The following is a 17185-nucleotide window of genomic DNA, read 5'->3' as shown; positions in this document are numbered from 1 at the left end:
GGGACAGAAGACAGGGTCACTTCAAAGTGCGAGGGCAAGCACTGGCTTTGGAACTGGAGGAAACACGAGATGATGTCCCAGCAGACAACCAGAACACAGGAAAACTAGATAATGCCCCGGAGGGCAATAAGGACACGAAGCATCGAGACAGCTACCTATGGCATGAGAGGTTCGGACACCCAGGACGAGACAAAATGAGACAAATCCGGGCCCATTACCTAGGTACCGACGAGAAAATGGAACATGAGTCGAAGCACTGTAATGCGTGCAGTCAAGGAAAACAGACTCGAGCACGGATGGGCCAATCAGAGTCGGAAAGAATGGAGGCACCATTAGAGCTGGTACATGTAGACCTGATGACAGATTTCAAAGGACATGCCAACTACCACTATGCACTAGTTGCTGTGGACGACTTCTCCTCTCTGATCTACGTGGAACCACTCTGCACAAAGAGCACCGCACTCACGGCGCTGAGAAGGTGGATAGCCAGGATGGAATGGGCAACGGACAGGAAACTCAAAACACTCTGCAGCGACAATGGAGGAGAATGGTGCAGCATAGCAGCCGAAGACTGGCAAACACAAGAGGGTTTCAAGTGGCAAAAGAGCATCCCGGGGATCAGCGTCCAAAATGGACGGGCGGAGAGAGCAATCAGGTCGGTCCAAGAAAAGATGCGCTCGATGCTGATTGGTCGAGCTTGCCCCAGAGAGTTGTGGCCATACGCAATCACAGCAGCAGCACACGTGATGAACCTTACCCCGTCAGCCACCAAAACCATTCCCCATGAGGCCTTTTATGGAACCACTGCGCACAAGCTGGCCCAGCAGCTGCGAGTCTTCGGATGCTTGGCATGGGTTCATATTCAACAGAAGGACCAGCAGGGCAAGTACGGGGCTAGAGCAAAGCCAGCCATCATGATTGGGTATGACGACGAACACAAAGCATGGAAGTTTTGCAACCCGGACCAGCCTGCGTCAATTCAATGGAGCAACTCAGCAACGTTCCATGAGGACAAGGGATGGAGTGATCGCCAACAAGAGGCAGTCAGGCCCGTGGTGACCGCGGAGGTTGAGGAGGAGGGTGTCACACCAGCCACAGTGGAGGAGGAGACCAAATCAGAGGCTGCAGTGGAGGATCTCCTACCAGCCGTAGACAGCACAGTAGGCGCCGCCAACACAGCAATACTGAACCTGGACCCAACACTTGGGGAAGCAATGAATGGTGAGGACGCCCAGCTCTGGAAGGAGGCAATACGAAAGGAGCTAGAAGGACTTGAGACAATGGGGACTTGGGAGGTGGTGCACCAACCACCAGGAGTACCACTTGTGGACTCTAAGGTTGTGCTTCGGCTGAAGCTTGACGCTGATGGCGTACCTGTTAAGCACAAGGCGCGACTGGTCGCAAGGGGCTTCACACAGAGAGAGGGGATCGACTACCAAGAAACCTTCTCTCCAGTAGCACCCCTCAGAGCGATCAGAGCCATCTTAGCACTAGCGGTGCAGAACAACTGGGAGGTACATGCTCTGGACATCACTATGGCTTACTTGAACTCCACGTTAAAGGAAGCAATCTACATGAAGCCGCCAGAAGGATCAGGAGTAGCACCCGGCAAGGTGTACAAGGTAGTCAAGGGTCTATATGGCCTAAAGCAGTCTGGGCGAGAATGGAATCAGGAGTTCGACAGGTCTTTGCGATGCATGGGATTCTTCCAGGTAGAGTGCACTCCCTGCATCTACACCAAGGGACAGGGTGAAGATATGGCCATTGTGGTCATCTACGTCGATGATACATTAGTCATAGCACCACGGCTGGAAACGGTCCTAAAGGTTAAGAAGCAGATTGGTCAGAGATGGAAGATGGAAGATAGCGGTGAGGTCTCTCACTTCTTGGGCATCAAAATCAGTCGAGACCGTGCGATGCGCACCATGACAATTGGTCAGTCAGGGTACATTGACCAAGTGCTGGCAAAGCACCTGGACAAACGTATGAAGCCGACCATGGTTCCAATGCAGAGCATACTGGAGGGAACCCTTGTTGCAAGCGCAGCACAACAGAGGGAGTATCCGGTGATTGTTGGCAAGCTGCTCTGGGTTGCCAACAGCACCCGGCCCGACCTTAGTCTCACTGTGGGTGTCCTCACTAGGCACATGCGTGAACCATCACAGGAGCATTATCAAGCAGCACAAAGGGTCTTACGCTACCTCGAAAGCACAAGGCAGGTTGGATTGGTTTATAGAGCAAGTGAGTCGCAAGAGCCACTGGTTGCACACAGCGATGCAAACTGGGCAAGCGATGCCACCATACAGAGAAGGAGCACATCGGGGTCAGTGGCATTAGTGTACGGGAATCCAGTAGCCTGGAAGTCAGCGACACAAAAATGCGTGTCATTGTCCACTGTTGAGGCAGAGTTCATTGCAGCCACGGAAGCAACATGTGAGGTGCTCTTCCTCAAGCAGCTGCTACGCTCAATTGGCATTGCCACAGACACACCGACGGTCTACTCGGACAACACTGGTTGCATACAGGTTAGTAAGGACCCAGCACAGCACTGGAAGCTTAAGCACATCGACACCAAGTATCACTTCGTCCGTAACAACGTCCAAGAGGGAAGGGTGCAGATCAAGTATGTAGACACCACAAGAAACTTGGCAGACGTACTCACAAAGCCCATTGGGAGACAGGCAATGCAGCAAGCAAGATCTGGGCTACACCTGCAAATACCGGCAGCAGTGTACGAAACGGGGTCCCCGAGCTATGCAACAGTGTTGAAGAACGGAGGTCACACCTTGAAACAACAGCATAATGAACAGCGTACATATGCTGTTGAGGGGGGGAGTTGAAGTAGATAAAGCCACACAAAGTGTAGAGACAGTGAAGGTAGTGCTTACGGCCGAGTAAAAGGCCCAAACATCTTAGCACGGACCACATGTGTCACAACCTACTCAAGGCAAATGCTTTGTTATGTTCCGCAGTCAATGCGGCTCTCTGCCGCTCTTCTTTTGTATATATATAGACTCCTCGCTCTCTCGCTCTCTGTCTCTTACCATCATCATCAACAAGACGCCTCAACTCCAACGCACTGACGAATGACTTCAACTGAGTTTTGGAAGCTGAGCGTCTCTGCTTCTACTTACGCCCCTCGATTCCACTGAGCTGATGCGAGACGAGACAAGACATCTCTTTTGCGGTGCAAATCCTCAGCTGATCAACTAGATCCCTCGTCGTCCTTTTTTACCACCGTCGTCCTTTTTTACCACCGTCGTCCTTTTTTGCCACCGTCGTCCTTATACCATGCTCTGACAGTGGTGGCTCTACTTATGCTCCTCTTTCTGCTCCCTGCACGCCATCGCGCTCAACTCTTCATTGCTTCTGCCAATCTCATTGTCCACTTCTGGTGTCGGTATGCCAGCAACTCACTGTACACGATTCACTTCTACCACGCAAACTTGCACATCAGACTCGCTTCTGCACGTCGCTTTCAATGCCAACTAAATGTCTCATTACCAGCTCAAGCGTTCATGCCGCCGGAAGCCATCTCTTCCACCACCGCCACGGACGTGTCACCACTGTCAAACATATCTGCCAACAGACAAGCATCTACATCATCCAGATCCACCTCTTGGTCTCCGTAATTGCTCTCGAATGCGTTCTGCGAGACGCTGTTCAGGAACGGCACGAGCTCTCCCACTGATTCGATCGTGCGCATTCTGCCAAGCTGCAGCCTGCGCTTGCCTATCTTCCCTGGCTCGGAAGCCTGTCCGTGCTGCTGCTGCTGCTGCTGCTGCTGCTGGTGCTGGTGCGAGTGCTTGGAGCTCTCCTTTTGCAACGTGGCCGAGAGCCCATCCAGTAGCGTTTCCGGCTGGAAATCGTCCGACGGATACACTGCATCAATCGTATCGGTGATGAACAGCCACTCGTTGATCTGGAAATCTTCTGGCTGCAGCAGTACCAAAAGATCCAACAACTTTAGTGTCGACAGCAGCAACCCCCTCCCATCAGCACTGCCCACCATACTATCCGGTTCGGCCGCAACAGTATCGTACAGTCGCATCAACTCGGTCATCAGCACCGGCCAGAAACTGGTCAAATTCCTCGCCGAGAACCTGACCAGCACCACCCTGAGACACAGATAGACTTCCGCATGCAGCACTTCGCTCACCTGCGACCTCAGCAGATCCACCAGCTTCTCTTGAATCAGCGGTAGCTGCGTCAAGAAGCCGTCCTGCTCGCTAGAGAAGAGCGTGAAAGAGAGTCGCCGAAGGTTGAGTGCACGCGAGAGCATTTCCAGTTCGCGATTGGCAAAGATGTTGGCAGCCGCAGCAGAGGCCGAGACACGAGCCAGGAGGTCCATCAGTCTTTCCTTGTCTTGGCTCATCAGAGCGAGCATGATCGGCTTCAACCGCTCTGCTTGATCCAGGCGGATGCTGAAGAACCGTGCATCGTTGAAGAGATCAGCGACCGTGCTGCGCCATGCTTTGACTGAACCTGGCATACGCACCAACTCTGACAGCATTGCCAACACGCTAGACTCCACCTCTAGCGTAGCAGATCTCGTTCGAGTGGCAGGCGCCACTATGTAGTAGACCGCATTCGCCACAATCGCTTGCACCCGGTCCGTATCCATCTCCATCTTCCGCAATGCAGGCAACCCACGAGTAGCCAGGAAATGATTGATCGCGTCGATCACTCCGTTTGCTGAGTTCCCATCGACATTCACACTGAGCTTCTCGTCTTCCAATGATAGCAGCTCGGCCGCAAACTCAGCAGCTTCCTTGTCCAGCTCCTCTCCATTGTCCCTCCCGGACCTCCTGATCCATGTCGACTGATCGAATGATCTTCCGGAGATGAGGATGCACGAGTCGATCAACTTGACAAAGTTATCCTGCAAATCTCGCTTCGTCCTTCTATCCTCGATCGCAGCTGTCAGGCAGATCTTCTCAGCAAGGCCTGTCAAGATGCGTAACATGGGGTACACATGCACCTTGCGGGCGAGACTGTTGGCGACAAAGTCCTTGACGAATACGATGACCACCGGCCAGACTTGCGTTGCTTCGGCTGCTTCCATACCAGCCAAGACCGCGTCAAAGAAGGAGAACAAGGTCGCCTCCGATACGCTCGTTGCCTTGTTCGAGTTCTGCGCATGCGCCGTCTTCTTGGCTCGCTCCGAGTCAGAACGCCCAATGCGTGCGCCGAGAACGTCACAGAGGAAAGTGACAAGGATCTGCGCAGAAGGTGTGACGATCTCAAGAATCTCGATCACCGCTTGTGCAGCATGCTCGTCACGCGTCTTGCGGCTGGCGCGGACACTAGACTGCCAGCAATCAAGCAGCGACTCGACCGTCTCTGCTGGATGTGCGCGATAGATGCGCTCCAAGGTACGACGGCAACGAAGCTGCACCTTGGACTTGATGGCGTCGAGCGACAGCGACTTGGCGTCTGTCGCTGACAGCTCCATCCCACACAGCGTCCATACGCCGTGCAGCGTCCGCACAGTCAGCAAAAGGTTGCAATTGCGCCTCTCGCTACTCGTCTCCGTCTTCTCTGCCCCAGCTCCGCCGTCAGAGGAAAAGACATTCGACACGTAACCGAGCAATCCTGAAGCACTGCTGTCTTGCTGGCCTGACTTTTCATTGATTGTTGGTGACAGTGGTCCCGCAGCTGCACTGTCTGCTGCTGCTGATGCCTCGCCCCTACCAGCTGCCACATTAGCATGTTCGCTGGCACCGCTGCCAGTCGCAAGCATCAAAGACCGCTCCGCCAAGTTGATGAGCAACAACAGATCCGACTCGAGGAACGAGCATTCCGTATCGTGCGACTCAATCACCAGTTCCGCACCAAATGTAGGCCGGCTTGCTCCGGGAACATAGCTCCCTCCCACCTCCACCATAGCCTTGCCGAGCAAGTCGCAGACAGTTTGGTTGAGCGGGAACAGAAAGTTGTACACTGCACTGCGATACAGCGGCGCGGTCATAAGAATGAAGTCCGACCAGTGCTGCAGGATCAACCTGTTAGAAGGGGTGCTCAATCCACGCTGGAGCAAAGGCAGCAATAGACGGTGCGGTTGCTTCTGCTGCGCCGATCTTTTGCCAGTGGAAGCATTTGTCTGGACAGTTAGCTGAGGCGAAACGGTGCTGCCGTCCGCTTCACTGCGGCCTGTGGAATCTCCCCGTTGATGAAGCACACCTGGCAATTGCGAGGTGCTCGAGAAACGACGCTGCATCTGATCAGGGCAGCTCGACGCACTCGTCTTGGCTGCAATCACCGTGTGCAAGGTGTGCAGCATCTTGCTCTGCACTGTGGTGCAACCTTGGTGGACAGCGATCAGAAGATTCTCAATCAGAAGTGTCTCCAGCTCGTCCGCGCGCTCGGGAGGCGAGGGACTGCGCTGAATTAAGCAGAGCGTAGCTTCCACTGCGGCAGCTCGTAACGCGGTTGACGCAGATCCACACGCCGCTTTGAGCTGAGGTGAAGGGTAGGCTCCAATCCAGAGACTGCACTGGACTAGCAGAACCTCAAGGTACGTCGCGGAGGCCTGGATGGTTTCTGCTCGGATGAGCTGCTTGGTCGCGCCACTGAGGGATGCCGAGAGCGAGGTCGTCGCTAGAGACTTGGCAAAGCTCGACCCGCCAAACCTTGCTAGAGCGGCCAGCGTCCTCAATGAACACAACACCAGTTGATCGTTCAAAGGCTCGTTGATCTGCGTGATTCCAACCATGATGCCGTTTATATCCACAGTCGCCGATTGCACCTCCGCAGGTTTGTTTTGCACCAGCGTGTGCAGCAGCGGGTCTACGACCTTGATGTAGGACCTCAGATTGGCCCTCAGCCATACCTCGGCTTGCTGTCTTTCTTGCGCGTCGAGACTCTGCAACTTGTCCAAGACCAACAACAGCGGCGTCCTTAGCTCGTCGGTCGAAACGTCCTCAGACAGCCTCCAGAAGGTACCGAACGCCACCAGCCCTGCAGCGCGGGCGGTGTGGGTACCGCGACTAAGCTGCTGTGTCATAGCGGTCTCCAGTCGAGACCTCTGCGTGACTTTATGTATAGCCCAAAGCAGCTCGACTGCTCGAACGTGGTAAGGCGACATTGCAGGTGCAAGATATCGCAGCAAGGAGGCGACGATACGATCGAGAATATGCGGAGGATCGAGTCGGATAGGTTGAGAAAGTGCTCGACAGATGCAGCATGAGATAAGGACTTCGACGATACGTTCCGCTTCTGCAAAGGTTGAGATGCGGTCAAGATGCGCAAGCAGCTGCCAAGTCCATGCTGTTGCGTCCCACGACAACTTGTCCGTTTCGACGGCTTGATCAGGCGAGGGCGTTGAACGGAGGAGCGCAATCTCTTGAGGCGCTTCAGACCCATCAGCGACACGCATGACATCGGCGAACACGTCCAGAGCGCGGACAAAGGTTTCGGTTCCTGTAGCGGTACTACCGACCTGTCGACCGCTTTGCAGACAGACATCTGCGAGGAGTTGAACAAGCGCTGTAGCAGAAGCGCTATCTTGGAAGCTGAGAAAGTTGCGTGCTGCTTGTTGGCTGTCCGTTTGGCTTGAGGTGTAGAAATTTCGTGCTCGTTGGAGCAAGTCGTGCGTCTTTTCCTTGCCGTCGGCTGCGCTGGAAGCGATGCGGACAAAGACGCGAGAAGGCATCACCGTGACGAGGAGCTTCAGCAGCTCCAGCGCGTCCAGCACCCTCAGAACGGCCGACTCATCCTTGTCCCCATGGCCACTTTGCAATTGCTGTTGTAAGAGCTGACAGACAGCAGCAAACAGCAGCGGAACGTGGATCTGCTTCGTCTCGTCATCGTGAATATGAAACGCTTTGAAGATGAAGCAGAGCAGCGCTAGTGGTGAATGCGCTTCTGTTGCCTTTGTTGTCTCCCTCTCTTGCTTCTCTGCCTGGAATTGCTCCGTGATGGCCTCAAGGAAGCGACCATAGAGCAAAGAGGGATCAACCACCTCAAACAGCATCTTTGCCGTCGTCATCAGATCCTCCTCCTGGCCTTTAGCCACCTTGGTGCTGATCGCTTGGAAAGCATCGAGCGCCAACACTCTCGTCAACGACTGTCCAATCTCCCACTTGTCAAGAAGCGAGATGAAGATTCGATAAGATTTCTGCCGATCTGCTGTATCCAAGTCGGCATCGTGGAAACCTTGGTTGAGCGCGCTGCGGACGAGGTCGAGTGCGTTGTTGTTGAGGAAAGCGATCTGACGCTCGGGAGTCTCGTCTGCACCGAGAAGCCAAGTATACAGGCGACGATTGAGCGAGAGGTCTTTGCGAAGGACGACGTTGAGCGCAGAACGAACGAGGAGGATGCGATCTGGCCGCTTGATGAAGGTCGAAAAGAGCGGTTTGTCGATCTGAAGGTGGGTGACGAGGATCTCGAGGGTGTTGCGCCTTACGAGCAGCAGATTGTCGTCGAGTGCATGGGCAAGACCGCGAACGATCAAGCCAAGATCTTTACCGACGAGCGTCGTTGGGTCCTTCTCGTCTTGCACTGCTGGCATTCTGCGTGTCAAGTAGTTCAGTGCCGCGAGCCTGACCGAGGGTGTTGTGATGAGCGTCAGCCAGAGATTCTGGAGGAAGAAAGGCAGGGTGACAGCATGGGATATACCATCTAGCAGCTTGAGCGTTCTCTCGTAGTATTCGCTAGTCTCTTCCTCCAAGCCTGGCAAGAGCGCCATCTGCAACGCTTTCGTCAGTGGGCGCAAATCATGTCCTAGTGGCAGATAGAAGGATTCGTAGATGGCCAACAGTGCCGGTTTGACTGATGTCGACGCATACTGAAAGAAAGGCAGCAGTCCACTGGTCCAGACCTGCAAATCCCTCGGCAAGCCATCTGGCCCAATGACGCTGAGAATTTGATGATACACATCCAGTGCTCGCTGATGAACACCGGATGGCAAAGCGGGATTTAAGCATTGTGCCAACCTTTTGGCTACGATCAACTTGCGAGGGATGACATTGTAGGTTGGATATGCGTGTATCGCTTTGCCCAGCCTTGCGAGGAAAGAGATGAAATCAGCCCACTCGCTGACGCTATCGAATGAAGCCAACGTCCTCTCGACAAGGGAAAGGTACTTTTTGAACTTGGCGTCTGAATACAGTGCTCGCTCGGTTTGCAGCGCCCAGCTTTTCTCTGCTCGTTTTGCCGCACTGGTCTTCCAGAGCTGACTGGACTCGGCCATGGAGGTCCTTGGTCGAGCTTTAGGGCTGACGGCGGCTGGCTGGAGGCTGGAAGGCAAGATTGATTTGGGTCGAGAGGTGTCGTGCGGCGTTGGTCGGATTGTGCTAGAGGATGATGGGCCAGCAGCAGCGGCATGTGGTTCGGAAGAGGCTGAGCTGAGGTCGAGCTGGACCTCGGCAGAGGATGAGGGTTTCATGGTGGGTGGCGGAGCTAAGCGCGATGGTAGAGAGCTGAGAGAGGTGCTGCTGTCTCCAGCTCGCCCACCATCGTTGCTCGAAAGCCTCTCGACAGGGCTCGACATTGAACTATTGGCAAAGCAAGCTGGAGCAAGCTGGAGAAAGCTTGGATATAGGTTGTGATGGTATTGGTGGTTGGATGAGGGGCGAGAGGGAGCAAAGTGTTGTTGAAAGTAGACAATCCAACATGATGATGTAAGCAGACATAAGGCAATATGAGAGAGATCGGGCAAAGCAGATCTGATCGGGGATTAGGGAGAGACGATCTCTCCAAGGATCGGATGCAACCTTGGTCCCCACTCGTTGTCAGACATCGTCATTAAGTAGATAGCACCCACACTCGCTATCAGCCTCAGAGATGTATATATATTTGATGAATGTTGAAGTTTGAAGACGTTTGGGTCCCAATACTGGCAATCAGGGAGAGTCTAAGTATGATGTCACTGCTAGTTTATAGACAGAAACAAATATACTCAATTGACTGGTGAACACAGTGAGAGCCTAGTGCTCTCCATGAAGTATATATACATGTGAGTGAGTGCTCTCCATGAAGTATATATACATGTGAGTGGCACTTGCCTAGTGTGGGATTACTACTATCTCATGATCTGTCATGACAATGAGCAGGACAGTGTTGCACCCAATCTCTCCTTAGATTGACTTGGCTTAATCTTCCATTGGATTGGTAATTCAAGCAAATCAGCCCTATCTGATCTTCAATCAGATTGGCTCTGCATCATTCTTCACCACCTCGTTGGATCATCATTTTCAGCACCCCCTCTCAATCCAACATACTCCAATGAAATGTTCAATCCAAGTAGTTGTCAGATGTGTGAGAGTGTTGGCACAGCAAGTGGCTTCATCAGGACATCAGCCAGATTTTCACAACTCTGAACAGGAGCAATCACAAGTCATTTGCTTGCGATTTCATCATGTAGAAAGAAATGAGCTATGTTGATATGCTTTGTTCTCTTGAAGTGTTGAGGATCATTCACTATAACCCAAGTGCCTGATGAGTTGCTGTGTAGGACTGGTATGTCTTGATTGAAGGTCAGCTCTCCATCATGGGAATAGATATTTGATGTTCCAGCACTGACATGTATCCCTGTCATCTTCAACACTGGTTGATCCAGTTCTTGCAAGAGCATCGAGGCCCATAATAGTTCTCTGGCTGCTGTTGCCAATGCTACATATTTGGCTTCTACCAAACTGTTTGCCACTGTCTGTTGAAGTTGCAAGGCCCAGCTGCATGTGAAACCATTAATTGTGAAAACATAACCAGTTGTCAACCTCCTACATTCTCACAATCCAGCCCAATCACTGTCTGCCCATCCTGAGAGTAATGGTTCACTGCCTGATGTCCTTGTTGAGAGGCCAATTCCTGTCATCCCTTTCAAATACCTTAATATGCACTTGGCAGATGCAAGGTGTTCTCCAGATGGGTTTGCTATGAACCATGCACATCTGCCAACTGCAAACATGATGTCTGGCCTTGTGCCCTGAGCTATCCACAGCAGTGATCCTACAAGTGATGTGTAGTGGTGTATCTCTTCCACACTTGCTATGCTCCCATCTCATGGTTTGAGGGAGTTGATATTCTCCATCACTGGTGTCGAGGCTGCCCAAGCCTGGTCCATTCTGAACTTCACTATGATACCCTCGATGTACCCGCTTTGATCGATGAAGAGTGTGCGAGCAGTATCCTGACTGTTTGCAGACAGACGACCGGACTGAATGTCTGATCGTAGTCCAGACCCTGACATTGAGCATATCCTTGTGCAACAAGTCACGCTTTGTACCTTGTCACTCATCGTTGTGCATTGAGCTTGAGTTTGTAAACCCATCAAATGCTGATTAGTTTGCCATTCTTCAGAATGTCGACCAGTTCAAAGATGTTCATCTTGCACATGCTGTTCATCTCACTGACCATGGCTTCCTGCCATTTGTACCAGTCATTGCAAGTCTTGGCCTCATTGAGGGAGAGTGGCTCTAGCAGGATGCCATTGGCACTGTGCATCTGCTGTCTGCTTGCAATGAGAGTGGCACCAGCCATCATGGTGGTTGCAAATGCTATACGATCTAAGTGGTGATCACTGATGGTGGGTGCCTGTTCATCAGAGCATGCCATGGTGAAGGCTGTGTAGTTGATGGGGCTGGGCAACTCTGTGTGGGGTGTCTCAAGTATGGAGACATCATCATATATTTCTGCCATGGCATCACTGCGAGGGGTCTCGAGCAGGGGCTCACTATTCAGAGTGCTCGTGAGGTCTGGCAAATGGTTCCCCCCTTCAGATGTCATTGCATCCAGGTCTGCTCTCAGATTGGTGGCAATGGCATCGAGATCAATTATGATCTCCCCAGCCTCTTTGATGGCTGTCATCATGTGGTCCCACTCATGATCAAAGCTCAGGGTTTCTGGTTCTGCATGAGTTGCCAAGTGTCATTGACAAGAGTATGGCTCTAGTGAAGAAGGGACAACATCATCCAAATCTGTCTCATTTGTTGTGGGATTGGGAGGGAGCCAGGTGTAAGATCGAAGGAGATTGTGATCCCTGATGTTGACAGGTGTGTGTAGGGGAGGAATGGCTGTGTCCGATGGTTCCAGTTCCGAGAAACAGATGTCCCTGGTAATGATGACATGGTCAAGCTCAGGTAGCCAAACCTTATGGCCTTTGATTGCACAAGGTGCATTGGAGAAACCCAAATACCTCCCCTGGAGAGCACGTGGGTGGAGATGCTTACTCACAACTGCATGATCTCAGAGCCATGTCAAGTGAGTGCTCCCTCTGAGTATGTCATATGCCACACAACCAAAATGCCATATGTGATGTAATTCTGGGTGTTCTGTATAGAAGAGCTCATATGGAGTCACATTGCCATGAGTACTGCCTGCAAGTCTGTTGTGAATGAATGCTGCCTGTGCAATTGCATGGGGCCACCAGCACTCATCCATTCTGGAGTCATACAGTAGGCTATGCATGATCTTCTGAATGGTCTGGATGGCCCATTCAGTGAAGGCATTGTCAGTATGATGTTGGGTGGGTGAAGCTGTTATCTTCACACCCATTGATGAGCAGAGGTCTTGGAAGACCTTTGACCATAGCTTGCCTTGATCAACCCAGACCTCCTTGATTCCTTGGTCAATGATCACCTCTGACAGTTCCTTATGTGTGGTGATGTGCATCTCCGATAGCCACCATGTGGCTTCTTGAGATGCCTCCTTCTTGCTTGTTAGACCCCATACCCAGATCATGCCTGAAAATGTGTCATGTATGATGAGTATGTATACAAATTTCACATTGCCATGAAGTGGGCCCATTACATCCATTGAAACTAACTCAAGTGGTGTCCCTAATCGCCTGGGGTGAGCGGTGTTCTTTGCTGTTGCTTTGCTATGCACACATATGTCACATGGTGTTTCAGGCTCAGTGGCAGCATTCAATGGGATATCATGTGAAAGGGTCACTGTACATGTCCACATGATGGCATCATGACTGGCATGGCCCAATTGCTGGTGCCAGAGGTTTGCTTTATTACACATTCTGTAGGAGTGGGTTGCATTCACCATCCTGGATGTGAAAGTGAGGGAAACAGTGGGCTCTGGCATGCTGTCATCCCATATCATCATGGCAATGGCAGGGTAACCATCTCCACTTGTTGGCACACCAACTGCATGTCTGTCCTTATCCTGTACTGTTATGACTTCTTTCTCAAAAGTCACTTTTCCTTGTGCATGTGTCACCAATTTTGTGCCAATAAGGTTTGTCACAAGGCCAGGTACAAGCAAACAGTCTTTGTAGATCATTTGTTCCCATTGTTGCTTCTGAGGACTGAAGTGTCAGGGGTCTCGTGCCTGAAACCCAGGTCGGTCTGTCGAGATACTCAGTGACTATCAAACTGTGCGACAGCTATTGTCTCGGTATCGGTGACTATCAAGTTGTGCAGTGACAGCAGGTGGTGTTCATTGTATATACTATCGTAGGTTTTGGCTGACCTCTGTGGACACTCCGTTCAGGGGTAGCTCGGCACGATCAATATCAATGCTTCGGTTATGATGACAATGGACCAAGGCTGTGCATTGCTTGATAGAGGTTACTGGTACACTTGATCAGGATGGATAGAGGTGAGATGATTTGCTCCCTGGTACCTTCTTCCATGGCAAACCTCAGTAGTAGGCTGTCTTTTGGGGCAGTAGGAGTGCCATAGGTAGTGTTTGTGATTTCCTGATTGAACCAGTTTTGGAGGATCTTTGGCAATCATGGCAGAAGATTCTGTATGGCTTTGATGAAGTCTTCATAGTTCAAATAGTTCAGATCTGACATATCAGTGGCAAAACCTTTTGTTGATGTTACTGATAGTGCAATGATAGTATATCAGCTTATTGGGCTCATAACCTGATGAAAGTTGAAGTTTGAAGATGTTTGGGTCCTGATACTGGCAATCAGGGAGAGTCTAAGTATGATGTCACTGCTAGTTTATAGACAGAAACAAATATACTCAATTGACTGGTGAACACAGTGAGAGCCTAGTGCTCTCCATGAAGTATATATACATGTGAGTGGCACTTGCCTAGTGTGGGATTACTACTATCTCATGATCTGTCATGACAATGAGTGGGACAGTGTTGCACCTGATCTCTGCTTAGATTGACTTGGCTTAATCTTCCATTGGATTGGTAATTCAAGTGAATTGGCCCTATCTGATCTTTGATCAGATTGGCTCCACGTCATTCTTCACCGCCTCGTTGGATCATCATTTTCAGCAATATTTGGCCGAGAACTCTAGCTTCTCGCCATGTTCACTTTAGTCAATGGAGTATACATGTTTCTGTCTAAACCAGCAGTGACATCGTACTTAGACTCTCCCCGATCGCCAGTTATCGGGACCAAAACTTGTTCACTTTTCAACAAGTGTTGGTTATTTTTGCAAAGCGTGTGAGTTTGTTAGGCCGACAAAACTTCCAAGGTTTGGAATTCTGCTTTCCTCGCCACCAAATTGCGCGGATATCGCATCTTGATCTTGCTCACCTACCTCCATCATGACCATCGCCGGTCCAGCTCAACGAGCAACGCTCATCACACAATCCACATGCACACCACGGCGGACAACACCCCGCCACTGACAAGCTTCGAGTCTCTCTCGGGCTCAAGAGCAAACGCAAATGCAAACGCAAACACGTACCTGACCCGACCAACCACGTCTTGCTCGGCACCTTCAGCTTGCACTCCAACCTCGTCTAAGACGGCCGGCAAGCACGAAAGCCGTCTCTACATAGGCAACCTACACGCAACAGTAGACGAGTACACTCTCATCTCTACCTTTTCGAAGTTCGGCAAAATCTCAAAACTTGACTTCCTCTTCCACAAGTCTGGACCACAACGTGGACAAGCTCGTGGCTATGCTTTTGTTGAATATGCCTCAGCCCAGGAAGCTTTAGAAGCGGTGGTAGGGGCACATGACAAGACGCTCAGAGGTAGGAAGATCTCGGTCAAGTTTGCGAGCAAAAATGATGAGAGCGGCGCTGCGAGTGGAGCAGTAGGCCCGCAACGAAGAGATCGGAGAGCAGGAGCAGAGAACGAGACGATCAAGATCAGTAGACAGGCGAAACAGCGGCATGGGTAAGTAGCTACACACCAAGGGACAGTGAGGGGAAATGCAACGCACGCACGCAACTGACCGGCTTACTCATCGCTTTGCTACCGAACAGGACTGATGCCAAGATCGCCGCCATGGAAGCAAAGTTGGCCAAGATGCGACAAGCGAAAGCTCCGCCAACCGCAGCACCGTCGAGCTCAATGCCGAGTGGTACTGGAAAGGCATCGCTGCCTGCCAAACCCAACTTGAAACCGGCAAACGAGACGACCAAGTCAAGACAACAGCCTCGTTGATCTCAATGGAATGCCTACGCACCGTCTATCTTGCTGTTTGAATCAGGCAAAATGCTTGTTTGGAGATCAATACTGAAACAAGATCCGGGGAACAACAAGGAGGTCAAGGACAGGAAAAGAGAAAGGAGAAAGGAATGAGAGGCAAAGGGTAAAATGTCCCAGAACAGTTTGGCTCCATCGTACCATCTGGTACACGGTGACGACAGATTCCTATAGCGTTCTGGGATATCACAACGATCTCGTCCACCACGGCTCCTCGTCCTCGTAAGAATGAAAAGCCCTGGCACCCGAATAGAAGCTCGCCAAGCACCTTGTGTTACCAAGGCAGTCGCGAGTGGGTGTGGCTGGCAGCTGTGTTGGCGCATGAGATGAGAAGAGAGAGAGCGTAGGAGCGAGTCAGTGATGCTGTTGCAGATGCAAACAAGATCGTTGCGAGCGGTCCAAAAGGTGTCGGTCGGCTACGTACACTAGTTTTTGATCGAAGAGAAGAAGGAAGAGGTTGCACGAGCGAGCAGAGCCTATATATATACTCTGCATTTCTCCAAGAAAAAGTGGCATTTTTGTTTTCATTTTTTCATTTTTTCATTTTTTTTTTCTTTCTTTCAGTATGATCGAGGGCGGGTCAGACAAGGCAATTCTATCGTGCGAGACGTTTTATCGTGCGAGAATTTTGTATCGTGCGAGAAGAACAATCGAGAGCTTGTGCAAAGAGAAAAAGGTCAAAGGCAGACAAACGCTCTTCCAAGCTGATCTCGATCCTTCCTTGCTCACCATCATATCATCGTCACCTACATCACCTACATCACCTTCTCAACCCGACCTGCTTACCACAAGCTACCATGACGGGGATCACAGCCTCTTGCTCGCGATGCCTTACGCGATCCAGCGCAATCAACCTCACCTCTCTCGCCTCTGCTCTTCCATCAACTTCGTACAGTCTCGCACCCTCCGCTAGCTTCTCCACAACCCCGTTCCTCTCCGAATCGCGCAAGAAGCGTACGGCTCGCTTGAAACGCAAGGCCAACCTCGAACAGCGCTTCCTCAAAGTCCGCATGCTCGAATTTTCCAAACCCGACGTTGTCCTCGGTCATCAAGCCACAAACCCAAAAACATGGGAGCAATCCGAACTGGCATCCATCATCCTCAACAAAGAAACCATCTGGGGTGTCAAAGAAGATCGTCGTGGAAACCTCGTCTCCCTCTCGCCTCCAAATGCTGCTTCTCCCTCCAAAAATGCATTCGACTCCGCCTCAGCCGAAGATGCAGCTACACTCGGAGGTCCAGGACGGCTCAACTTTGGTTTGGACCGCCAAGACCGTCAGCTCCTTTTCCAAGACCTGCCCCAAGTGATGGTCAAAGATCGCATCCTTGACTCCTCGAACCTCGGAGCGTTGATTAGGGGTACTGTAAATCAAGCCGATCTAGAAGCCTTCCAATCCGAATACTCGAAAGTTCAATCCGAGGAAAAAGCCAACGAAGAAAACCTGGCTCGAATCCTCGACCTCCGCAACGCCTCCGGCAAAGGTATCCAGGTGGAAAACATCAGAAGGATCATCTCGCATTTTGGTAAAGGTTCGGATACTGGATCGCCAGAGGTTCAGGCTGCTGTGCTGACATATAGGATTAGAAACCTGCACGAGCATATGCAGGCTAACAAACACGATAACTCGAACAGGAGGAGCATGACTCTTCTAACCCACCAAAGGGTAAAGATCTTGAAGTATTTGAAGAGAAAGAGCCCAGAAAGGTACCATCACATCTTACCCAGGATTGGCATCGAGGCAAGAGCGGTCGAGGGAGAGATTGTCGTTCCAGGTAAGCCCAAGATTGCTCCTGCTTGATCCTTACCTCTCACCAAGGACAAGCGGC

General features: G+C 51.4%; 5 protein-coding genes across 5 annotated transcripts; 3 read left to right on the top strand and 2 right to left on the bottom strand.

Annotated features, from left to right (window-relative positions):
- Positions 1 to 236: 236 nt before the first annotated feature.
- UHO2_07258 (uncharacterized protein) lies at positions 237 to 2840 on the top strand (the record flags this gene model as incomplete). Its single annotated transcript, XM_041555074.1, has 2 exons — positions 237 to 1869; positions 1945 to 2840. The coding sequence occupies 2 exons, from the start codon at positions 237 to 239 to the stop codon at positions 2838 to 2840; spliced, it is 2529 nt and encodes an 842-aa protein (XP_041411008.1).
- Positions 2841 to 3508: 668 nt separating this feature from the next.
- UHO2_07257 (uncharacterized protein) lies at positions 3509 to 9493 on the bottom strand (the record flags this gene model as incomplete). Its single annotated transcript, XM_041555073.1, has 1 exon — positions 3509 to 9493. The coding sequence occupies one exon, from the start codon at positions 9491 to 9493 to the stop codon at positions 3509 to 3511; it is 5985 nt and encodes a 1994-aa protein (XP_041411007.1).
- Positions 9494 to 12186: 2693 nt separating this feature from the next.
- On the bottom strand, positions 12187 to 13233 carry UHO2_07256 (uncharacterized protein; the record flags this gene model as incomplete). The annotated part of the gene is made up of 1 exon (XM_041555072.1): positions 12187 to 13233. One exon carries the CDS (start codon positions 13231 to 13233, stop codon positions 12187 to 12189), a length of 1047 nt encoding a protein of 348 aa, XP_041411006.1.
- A 1283-nt stretch (positions 13234 to 14516) lies between these two features.
- UHO2_07255 (uncharacterized protein) lies at positions 14517 to 15316 on the top strand (the record flags this gene model as incomplete). Its single annotated transcript, XM_041555071.1, has 2 exons — positions 14517 to 15046; positions 15136 to 15316. The coding sequence occupies 2 exons, from the start codon at positions 14517 to 14519 to the stop codon at positions 15314 to 15316; spliced, it is 711 nt and encodes a 236-aa protein (XP_041411005.1).
- Positions 15317 to 16155: 839 nt separating this feature from the next.
- UHO2_07254 (uncharacterized protein) lies at positions 16156 to 17157 on the top strand (the record flags this gene model as incomplete). The annotated part of the gene is made up of 1 exon (XM_041555070.1): positions 16156 to 17157. The coding sequence occupies one exon, from the start codon at positions 16156 to 16158 to the stop codon at positions 17155 to 17157; it is 1002 nt and encodes a 333-aa protein (XP_041411004.1).
- Between the last annotated feature and the right edge of the window lie 28 nt (positions 17158 to 17185).

Source organism: Ustilago hordei (genome assembly GCF_900519145.1).
Source record: "Ustilago hordei strain Uho2 genome assembly, contig: UHO2_contig_25, whole genome shotgun sequence".
Classification (NCBI taxonomy): domain Eukaryota; kingdom Fungi; phylum Basidiomycota; class Ustilaginomycetes; order Ustilaginales; family Ustilaginaceae; genus Ustilago; species Ustilago hordei.
Note: the sequence above shows the minus strand (reverse complement) of the source record. Positions and strands in the feature narration are given on the sequence as shown.